The following is an 11,319-nucleotide window of genomic DNA, read 5'->3' on the forward strand; positions in this document are numbered from 1 at the left end:
CAATTTATCAAATCAAACGCTTTATTCGCATCCACTCCCAAAAATAATACAATAGTAGTTGTGAGGTTCACAAATCAGATATACCAGCCCAAGGCTTAAAAGCTCGAGAATTCTGTGGTTTATCAGGCCCAAGTATCAACAAACACAACAACCTAACACTTTAGAGGAGCAAAGTTACTTTTAGCTCCTCCTAACAATCTGATAAGTAAAGGCCAAAAGTGACAAATGAGCATGGGCAATTACGTTCTTTCATGTCCCTCAAATACCCTACTTTCTCATATTTTACCAACTCTTCTCTTATAATAGAAACCTAGCCGCTATAAATTATGCCCTAATTTTCCCTTTCGCATCTTCACCCGCCTCCAAGATGCAGATCTTCGTCAAAACTCTGACGGGGAAGACCATAACCCTAGAGGTCGAGTCTTCCGACACCATCGACAATGTCAAAGCTAAGATTCAAGACAAAGAAGGAATTCCACCTGACCAACAACGCCTCATCTTCGCCGGGAAGCAGCTGGAGGACGGCCGCACCTTAGCCGACTACAACATCCAGAAGGAATCCACTCTCCACCTTGTCCTCCGTCTCAGGGGTGGCGCAAAGAAGAGGAAGAAGAAGACCTACACCAAGCCCAAGAAGATCAAGCACAAGAAGAAGAAGGTCAAGCTAGCCGTGCTCCAGTTTTACAAGGTTGATGAGTCCGGGAAGGTTCAGAGGCTGAGAAAAGAATGCCCTAATGCCGAATGCGGAGCCGGGACTTTCATGGCTAATCATTTCGATAGGCACTATTGCGGTAAGTGTGGCCTCACCTACGTTTACCAGAAAGCCGGTTTGGATTGAGTAGGGCCGGGTTCCACCTTTGGTTTGGGCCTACAAAAGAATTCGATCAGTATGGGCATTAGCGTTTTCTTATTTCAGTAACTGTTGAACCTTAAATTTTTATGTTTCATTATGTTATCATACTTGGGATATGATTTTGGAGTTGTTTTGAATTAGAGTATGATATTTTTCTAAATATTTCTGATTGTTTATTATTTGATTGGCTTCCTTTTTACGTTCTTTTTTTGCTTTGTGATTTTTCAATTTTGTGAATTTTCCAACTTTCCGTTTGGTGTCTGAATGTTTAACCATGTCATTGGCCAGTATCACGATTGGCTATGAATTCATAAAGATTGTTGATTGAAACCTATCTTTGAGTTCTGTGATTGAATTTGCCTTGTATGCACACACATTTGATTGAATTTAAATCCCTTTTATATTATAGAGAAGCATTGAATTGCTCCAGTTTTTGGAGTTGCGGTTGTGTTCTTCATTTTTATCCTTTACATTTTAGAAACCCTGCTTTGCATTAGGACAATTGGTTGACTTTTTTATGACACCATATGAATAGATATTGGTTTTAAAAATCCCAGCTTTGTTCCCGAGTGATCATAGGATGAATAATTTTCTATGACTTTGGATTCAACGATCATCATGTTGCACTAATGAATATACTTTGGTTACAACACGATATTGGACTGAGTTTGTCATTCCAAGGATGAGGGTCTCACACTAGTGTTGTTATTGCCAAGATGAGGTTTATGTAAAGATTGCTGTTTTTGATGACCAGAAGTTGGTTTAAGGAAAATCCCTGAATGATGATTGTGTTCGTCGAGAGATGATATCTGACCATGTTCATCAAGAACGTATACAGAGCCGAGCAAGATTCAAGTTTTTGATGATTTAGTGAAACAGTTGTAAGTGTGGAACGCTTGGATACCTTCAAGAAATCATATGTGAGATTTTGCTATATCCGAAGTGGACAATCGATTGAAGTTGGAACGAGAATGGTTAATACCATATCCATCATATGTTTCTACTTTTGCTCATTTATACCATTCTACTCTGATGTATGTAGGCAATCATAATTTATACGAGAGAGAATTCCATGACTCACAAGAGTAGATGCCAACTACGAAATTCTGATCCTCCATCTGTTTTAATATATTTAATTATAGTATTTAATTTATTTCTCACAACATTTGAAATGCAACCATTTTTCCAGACTTAGTTATGAGCAAATAAATCCAATACTTATAATTGTATGCATCAACAAATAATATACAATATATATCTGGGTGAAGAAACTAATGACAGTCCCCATAAATCAATTTCAACCATTTTAAATGGTTTACTATAACATGTAATAGATGAATAGAAAAATAACTTATGACTTCCACCGATGTGATAAGCTTAAAATGAGATAATATTTCATTTATAATATTTTATTATGAATTTTTTTTACATTACGTTGCACTTGCACTTGGATCAAATGATAATTAAGACGAGAACATTATAATCAAAAGTTACGGTAATTTGAAGAAGCAAAATTTAAAATTTATTAGATTTTTTTGTAATATTAGTGCAAACTATCAAGTAACAAGATCTTGTGGTGTCTTCAATAATAAGTATTCACATAAGAAATTTTCAAAGAACTATTAGCGATAGTGACCGTACATGAAACAAGATAAGAGATTGCACCTTGAATGGTGGAAGGATCATTAGTTACAGAGTATGTTCCAGTTTTATTACATCAAGATTAGGGATGGCAAACGGGCGGGTCGGGTGCGGATACCCCCTCCACCATCCCTATACCCACCTAATATTTTTCAATCCACCACCCGCCTACCACCCATGATGGGTACAAATTTTCAAATCCACACCCGCCCACGCGGGTATATTTTCAAATCCATCCCCACACCCACTACCCACTAGCGACATACCCATCTAGACTCGCCTGACAACAAACTAATGGGATGTTGGAGTTGGTTCCCAGACAGTTCGTGATGGGGTAGCAGCGCATGCTTCAATTTGTCAGAGGAGTAGCTCTACGAATGTTATGGAGACAGATTGTAGGGAGCATGTAGTCGCAGAGCTGAATTGTTGTGTTGCTTTCGATGTTAATGCTTATAGTGCGCCTAATATGAGGGGATAAAGAACATGGGAACTGCTGTTTTTGATGTTAATGCTTATAGTACGGCTATTTGTGTTTGGATGGGCAGCATGGGCTAAAGAACATGGAAAGTGACATGGTTAGTGGGATTATGGGTTTAATCAAAGAGTCGAATATTTTCCTAATTAAAGACCAGATTAAAGACTAAATATCCTTAATATTTGGATAAATTATATGTTATATATTATACAATATTAAAATTTATAAATTAGTCTCTAAAATTACACCTAAATTCATAATGATCCAAAATTTAATAGATATTTAGCTGGGTGGGTGGATGTGGGGCGGGCGGATGCGGGGAGGGTAATGTCTCAAACCCATTACCTGCCCACCATCCACGACGGATACTACTTTATAAATCCACACCCGCCCACTACCCGCTAAAATTATACCCATCCCCGCTCCAATTGAAACGGATGCGGTGCGGAATCCACGAAACTGTAACCGTTTGCCATCCCTAATCAAGATTAGTGTAACTAAAAAAATTAAAACAAAGGTAGTAAAAATAATCAAACTTTATTGAAAAAAAAAATCTAAAAAGATGTATGTCTAAATTTCCATATAACCAAAAAATAGATCTCCTTGCAAAATATGAATAATTCAAATCTATGCCCTTCCCAAACCCTAAATAAATGAATAAAGGCTCCTTAATAACAATGGGAGGCTGCCTAAAGCTCCAAGGAAACTATCTAATCTGCCAACTAAACGATAGGTGTGTACAAAAATATTCGATCCGAAAAATTCGGATATTCGATCCGATTTTTATTTTTACATAATTTGGATAAAAAATCTGGTAAAATTTCGGATATTTGAATCAGATACGAATCGAAGAAATCCCGATTTTGGATTATCCGAAAATCTGAAAAATAAATGGGCTTCAAGCCCTAATCCCAGTAGCCCTATCTTCTTTGATAGGATAGCCTCAGTCATTAAAAAAAGGCCATTTATTAATTACTGATTGTTTGTATATATATGGTATGCTCCTTTTTCTCACAGTGCAATTCTCGGCAACATGATTGTTTGTATTATATTTAACACCTTTGTATTTCTTCATACCTATTAGTTACTGATGCAAACCTATGTTGATGGTAAGATACCATGTCCATTTACGAGAGAATAGTCAGCAATCAGCATTAGAGAATTCTATGGTAAATTCTTGCTCTTAGTTGCTTAGCTCGTTGAAGTAAAGTCCAACTCACTGGCATATTTTTCTTATGTAACTACTATATTTCCTTCTTTGTTACAACTTTAAAAAGATGTCACTAACTTGAAATATAGAAAACAGAAAGAAGTTTAAGAAAGATGAATTCTGCTTTAAAATGAAGTTTGAAATAGAACGAGTTTGGGATTTGCATGGAGATGAACGACATTTGCAGTCACTTTTTGTGTGTTTAAATTGTTATCGAGATTGCTAAGTTATTCATCTGGATATCAAGATTGTTTCTGCAAACGGTTTAAGCAAGTTGACCACCAAATATGGGATTAATTCTAGGTAATATAAGTATATATTCGGATATCCGGTTATTTCGGATCGGATTCGAATTACTATTTTAATTATCCGAAATTTCGGATCGGATCGGATCCGATATCGGAATGTACACACCCAAGATCATAAATATATTTAAAAAATTGTTGATTATATTGTCATCCGTCTTCTCTAACTACAATCAGATCCTCGTAAAAGATCTTTAAATATTTGTTTTAATAAAAAAAATTAAATAATGAAAATAATATATATAAATATAAACACTTAATTTATATATTTTTTTGTAACAATTAAAGCACTGCAGAAGCAGTGTAGTCAACAACTACTCATCCTGTCATGTCGAGGTTGAGGATGCGTTTCATCTCCTCCGGTGTGTCCGTTAACAGCATCAATCCCATCCTACCATCCCAGTCAAAGTGTGCCAAAGCATCCGCGGCCTCGTTGGCTTATCGCCTAATGTAAGAAATCTTCACATTCCACTGGTTTTGGAGAAGTCTTTGAATTCTTCGAATGGACTGAAGCTTCGTGCAAGTAAGGTGGGCTGTTTAGAGGGTCCACAGCCTCTTTGTTGTCGATTTCCGCCTCGATATGTCGAATACCTCGATCCCTAGAGCTAGTCTATCAAAGAGAGCCCAGAGCTCGGCGGGGAACGAGGAGCGTCACCCAATGTTCCGATGGAAGACAAATAGCCATTTTCCTTTACTATCCCTGAGGATTCCACCACCAGCAGCGTCCATAGTCCGAGTGTTCACTGTTAGGAAAATAAACCGAGTACAAGTAATTTCCCTATAACCAGACTAGTGAGAATGCGAAATAAAAGCGGAAAAATAATACCCGAAAATTGATAACGGAGTTCAGCCAATTGTGCTTACGTCTCCGGGCTGCTGCAGATCTTTTACTAAGAGAGAAAATTTACAGGTGTTTACAAAACACTCACTACTCACAAGAAAGCTCTCTAGTATAGGAAGAAAGAAATGTTTTGGGATGATTTTGAAGCTAAATGGGTAAGGGTATTTATAGTAGAAACTTAGGGACTAATCTTTGAAAATACCCTAAAGTGCAATGACTAAAGTGAATTTACCCATTCCTATTTTCAACAAACATCTACCAAAATTTTACCAAACTTTGAAAAACATTTTTCAAAGAAACATTTACCAAACTTTGAAAAAAACATTTTCCAAAGTTGGTTGCCAAACTTTGAAAAAAACATTTTCCAAAGTTGGTTGCCAAACTTTGAAACTTTTAACAATCTCCCACTTGAAGACTGATTTTAATATGTCTTCACACCTCGATCAATGCAGCAGCATGTCTGGTCTTGTTATTCTAGCATGCCAACTGAAGTTGAACACAACTTCAGTTTATCCGTAGTCACCGTCTTTGTCAACATGTCTGCCGGATTTTGAGCTCCACTAATCTTTTCAAGTTTCAAAATCCCATCTTCCAGAAGAGACCGGATAAAATGATATCTCAATTGTATGTGCTTTGTCCTGGAATGAAAAGACGGATTCTTTGCTAGATGGATAGCACTTTGACTGTCGCAATACAAGATATTGTTTTCTTGTTTCTTGCCTAACTCTTCCAAGAAACTTTGGAGCCAAACCATCTCCTTGCTGGCTTCCGTAACAGCGACATATTCTGCTTCAGTTGTGGAGAGAGCAACTATCTTCTGTAGTTGAGAAACCCAACTCACTGCAGTTCCTCCTAGAGTATAGACATACCCTGTAGTGCTCCTTCTGATGTCGACATTTCCGACTAAGTCAGCATCTACATAGCCTGTCAGTATCATATCTCCACCTTTGAAACAAAGTGCTTTGTTTGTGGTACCCCGAAGATATCTGAGGATCCATTTGACTGCTTCCCAGTGTACCTTGCCCGGATTATTCATGTACCTGCTAACAGCTCCCACTGCATGAGCAATATCTGGTCTAGTACAAACCATGGCATACATCAGACTTCCAATTGCTGAGGCATACTGCACCTTCACCATGTGTGCACGTTCTTCCTCCGTCTTTGGTGATTGGTCTTTGGAGAGTCTGAAATGAACACCTAAAGGTGTACTTACTGGTTTAGCATCTTGCATGTTGAACCTGGAGAGTACTTTGTTGATGTACTCAGCCTGTGATAACATCAAAGTCCCCGACTTTGTGTCTCTCTTGATCTTCATCCCAAGAATCTGCTTTGCAGCACCCAGATCCTTCATAGCAAACTGCTTCGACAATTTTTGCTTCAAGTGTATAATCTCTTGCATGTCTGAGCCTGCAACGAGCATGTCATCAACGTACAATAATAAATAATGAAGTTGTTGTCGAACCTCTTGATGTAGCAACAATGATCTGCTTGGCATCTGATAAAACCACTGCTACTCATGAAACTATAGAACTTCTTGTACCACTGTCTAGGAGCTTGTTTTAAACCATACAAGCTCTTCTTCAACCTGCATACCAGGTTTTTCTTGTCTGCCTCTATGAAGCCTTCTGGCTGCCTCATATAGATTTCTTCCTCCAAATCACCATGAAGGAAAGCTGTCTTTACATCTAACTGCTCAAGATGTAAATTCTCTGCATCTACAATTTTCAACACCAGTCTGATTGTAGACAATTTTACGACTGGAGAGAAAATTTCATTGTAGTCAATACCTTCTTTTTGCTGAAAGCCTTTGACAACCAATCTTGCTTTGTAGCGTTTGCTCCCATCGTGCTCTTCTTTGATCCTGTAAATCCACTTGTTGTGGAGCGCTTTCTTGCCTGGTGGTAATTCAGCTAATTCCCATGTCTGATTTGACATAAGCGAGTCCATCTCATCTTTCATGGAAAACTCCCACTTGACTGAATCCTCCACTTGCATTGCTTCATCATAGCACTCTGGTTCACCATTGTCAGTCAGCAACAAGTAGTGTAAAGAAGGCGAATACCGTTGGGTTGGTTTAGGAATTCTGGAGGAGCGTCTCAGTTCTGGTGTGTGGGTTCTTCTTGAACTGCTTCAGGATTGATCTGAACATCATTTCCAGAAATATCCTCGAACTCAGCAAATTCCTTTGTTTCAGCTTCGGTATTACTTGATTCTGCGGTTGACCTATCTTTGTACATCACATTTTCATTGAAAATGACGTCTCTGCTTCTGATGATCTTTCGATTTTCGTAGTCCCAAAACCGGTAACCGAACTCATCACCACCGTAACCAACAAAGACGCATTTGTTGGACTTGGCATCAAGTTTACTTCTTTCAGCAGAGTTTATGTGTACATAAGAAATACAACCAAACACTCTTAAGTGTGAAAGGTTTATTTCTTTCTTGCTCCAAGCTTCCTCTGGTATTCCGCCATCCAAAGGAACTGAGGGCCCACGGTTGATCAGGTAAGCTGCAGTGTTGATAGCTTTAGCCCATAAAAATTTGGGCAATCCGGCATGTATCCTCATGCTTCTGGCACGTTCATTCAGAGTTTTGTTCATGCGCTCTGCTACGCCATTCTGCTACGGTGTTATGGGAACTGTTGTCTCCATCTTGATCCCATTGTTTGCGCAGAAATCTCTGAAACTACTGTCTCTGTACTCTCCTCCATTGTCAGACCTCAACCGCTTGACTTTCAAACCAGTCTCATTTTCCACCATGGCCTTCCATTTTCTGAAGGTATCAAAGACTTCTGATTTCTTCTTCAGAAAATAAACTCACACCTTCCTTGTTGAATCATCGATGAAGGTGACATAATATAGTGAGCCTGCAAGAGATGGAATAGGGGATGGTCCCCATACATCAGTATGAACCAATTCTAACCTTTCTGCCTTGGGAGTCTTGCCAATCTTTGTAAAACTGACTTTCTTTTGTTTTCCAAAGATGCAATCCTCGCATAGTCCGACATCTACATTCTTTAGATCCGGCAGCTTCCCTTTTGACAGAAGTATCTTCATTCCTTTCTTGCTCATATGGCCGAGCCTTTGGTGCCATAGGTTTGATTTTCCATCAGCATCTGCTACTGCAATGATATTCTCTAAATTGGAGGTTACATAGAGAGTACCGGTCTTCTTACCACGAGCAATGACGAGTGCTCCTTTGGTAATCTTCCATTCACAGCCTGAAAAAGTTGTACTATATCCTTCTCCATCAAGCTGCCCAACAGAAATCAGATTTCTTTTGAGGCCAGGAATATGTCTCACTCCTGTCAGCTTCCAGGTGGTCTGGTTTGGCAGCTTTAGTCGGATGTCTCCTTTTCCGACGATCTGCAAGGTTTCATCATCAGCTAGATGAACCTTCCCAAAATCACCACTGACATAGTTCTCCATGATTTCTCGGCATGGGGTGGAGTGGAAAGATGCCCCTGAATCCAAGATCCATGATTCAATCGGACTGTTGACGCTTAAAATCATGGCATCACCTGTCTCCTCCGTCATGTTGGCAGATTCCTGTGCGCCGGTATTTTTCTTCGGTGCTCGGCAATCTCTTTTGAAGTGACCCTTCTTGCCGCAATTATAACAGGTAAAATCTTTATTTCCTGTTCTTGATTTGCCCCTTCTGGATTTTGATCTTCCACGATTTGAATTTCTTTCTGAAGTTCTCCCTCTAGACTCCGTGTGCAAGGCTGAGGAGGTTGATGCTTCACCCGATTCTCTTCGTCGAATTTCTTCACTCAATACCAGATCCCGAACATCGTCGAATTTTAATTTGCTGTTTCCCGACGAACTGCTGACTGCTGTAACAGTAGCATTCCAACTGTCTTGTAGAGATGATAAGAGAATTAAAGCTCGAACTTCATCATCGAAATCAATTTCCACTGAACTCAACTGGGTTGTGATTGTGTTGAGTTCATTTAGGTGTTGTGCCACCGATGCCCCTTCCGCCATCCGCAAATTGAATAATCGCCTCATCAAATGAACTTTGTTTGAGGCCGATGGCTTCTCGTACATACTGGAGAGAGCCGCCATAAGACCCGCCGTGGTCTTTTCCTTTGCTATGTTAAAAGCAACATTGCGGGATAATGTCAGTCGGATAACTCCGAGGGCTTGTCTGTCGAGAAGAGCCCAATCTTCATCCTTCATGCCCTCTGGTTGCTTTCCTGAGAGAGGTTGATATAGATTTTTCTGGTACAAAAAATCTTCAATCTGCATCTTCCAAAAGCCAAAGTCCGCACCATCGAACTTTTCAATTTTCACCTTCCCTTCGTCTGCAGCCATCGCTCCCACTCGAATCTGGCTTCGTTTGGATCGTTTCTGACAATTCTTGCGAATCACCGTGTATTAGAACACCACCGTCGACAAACTCGTATCGCCGACCGAATTTCACTATTCACGAAATTCACTATTCACGTGAATAGTAATGAATAGTAACCTCGCAGAAAATTTGACAAAATTCACAACCAAAAGCTCTGATTACCAGTTGTTAGGAAAATAAACCGAGTACAAGTAATTTCCCTATAACCAGATTAGTGAGAATGCGAAATAAAAGCGGAAAAATAATACCCGAAAATTGATAACGGAGTTCAGCCAATTGTGCTTACGTCTCCGGGCTGCTGCAGATCTTTTACTAAGAGAGAAAATTTACAGGTGTTTACAAAACACTCACTACTCACAAGAAAGCTCTCTAGTATAGGAAGAAAGAAATGTTTTGGGATGATTTTGAAGCTAAATGGGTAAGGGTATTTATAGTAGAAACTTAGGGACTAATCTTTGAAAATACCCTAAAGTGCAATGACTAAAGTGAATTTACCCATTCCTATTTTCAACAAACATCTACCAAAATTTTACCAAACTTTGAAAAACATTTTTCAAAGAAACATTTACCAAACTTTGAAAAAAACATTTTCCAAAGTTGGTTGCCAAACTTTGAAACTTTTAACATTCACGGCTCCGTCGGTGCTCGGCTTAAGCGTTCCAGCTTTGGGAGGTATCCATCTTTGCCTCTTGGTCTGTGCGATTCCGCTTCGCTGTGCGTTGATTTTAAATAGTTCGAGCCCAGGTTCTATCTGATCGAGTGATTTCCATTGTTCACCATACATATCCATTAAAACATAGACGGATCCAAAGGATTTAAAACTTTAATATTCTTTGCTTAAAATTAATGAATATACAAATCTTTTCATTTTTCTTAGCATATTAAATTAAATTTAATTATTCTTATAAAATAATAGGATACACTCAGCTTTTTAGGGAATTTAATGCATTCACCCGTGCATTAAAGATAAAGGTATTACGTTGTTTTTATAACCTCTATAACAATATCCCAAAATATATCTCTAATAATAATCATATCGATCAAGATCAATATTTGTGTAAAGATTAATATGAATCCAGTCAATTAAAGGCATAGAATAAAAAAAAATTTAAAGTTATTAAGAACAAATTGCTCTCAAACTATTCTAGCCATCGGAGTATTATGATTGAATATAAATACTTAATAATTAATATTATTATTACGTCTTAATTTGGCAGGGACTACCAAACATAAAGGAGTGGAGGATAAAATCGTCCAAGGGATAATAAGTGAAGTCACGCGATCCGGACAAAACAAAATATTGGAAAACATTGACCTTGACCCATTCTAATAATTTAGGGCATCTTCTTCACTATTACTCTTGTTAGAAGCAACCAAGGAAGCTACCCCGAAACACCACGCTGTCAAAACACGAAAATTTAACATGAAGAGTTCCACCTCCGCATCAACCAGCAATAAGAGAAAGATATCCTATGACGACGACGACGAAGATGACGAAAATATGGACAAGTTCTACGCTCTCATCAACAACATTCGCGAGGCTCGTGATAGTTTTATCACGAACAACAGCTCATCAGCAGCAGCGGAGATCGTGAAAAAGGACGCCGATGCTGTAGATGATCGGAGCGAAACCAAGAAGCG

The 11,319-nt window shown here is 38.7% G+C and overlaps 1 protein-coding gene across 1 annotated transcript; it reads left to right on the plus strand.

Annotated features, from left to right (window-relative positions):
• The first annotated feature begins 318 nt into the window (after window positions 1-318).
• On the plus strand, window positions 319-982 carry LOC120133013 (ubiquitin-40S ribosomal protein S27a-like). Its single transcript, XM_039149681.1, has one exon. It carries the CDS (start codon window positions 368-370, stop codon window positions 836-838), a length of 471 nt encoding a protein of 156 aa, XP_039005612.1. The 5' UTR covers window positions 319-367; the 3' UTR covers window positions 839-982.
• Window positions 983-11,319: the final 10,337 nt, after the last annotated feature.

Source organism: Hibiscus syriacus, unplaced genomic scaffold (assembly GCF_006381635.1).
Source record: "Hibiscus syriacus cultivar Baekdansim isolate YM2019G1 unplaced genomic scaffold, ASM638163v2 tig00110575_pilon, whole genome shotgun sequence".
NCBI lineage: Eukaryota > Viridiplantae > Streptophyta > Magnoliopsida > Malvales > Malvaceae > Hibiscus > Hibiscus syriacus.

What these genes read in the sequence shown, in the direction of transcription:
- LOC120133013 (XM_039149681.1), top strand. Translation starts at nt 368, where the DNA reads ATGCAGATCTTCGTCAAAACTCTGACGGGGAAGACCATAACCCTAGAG.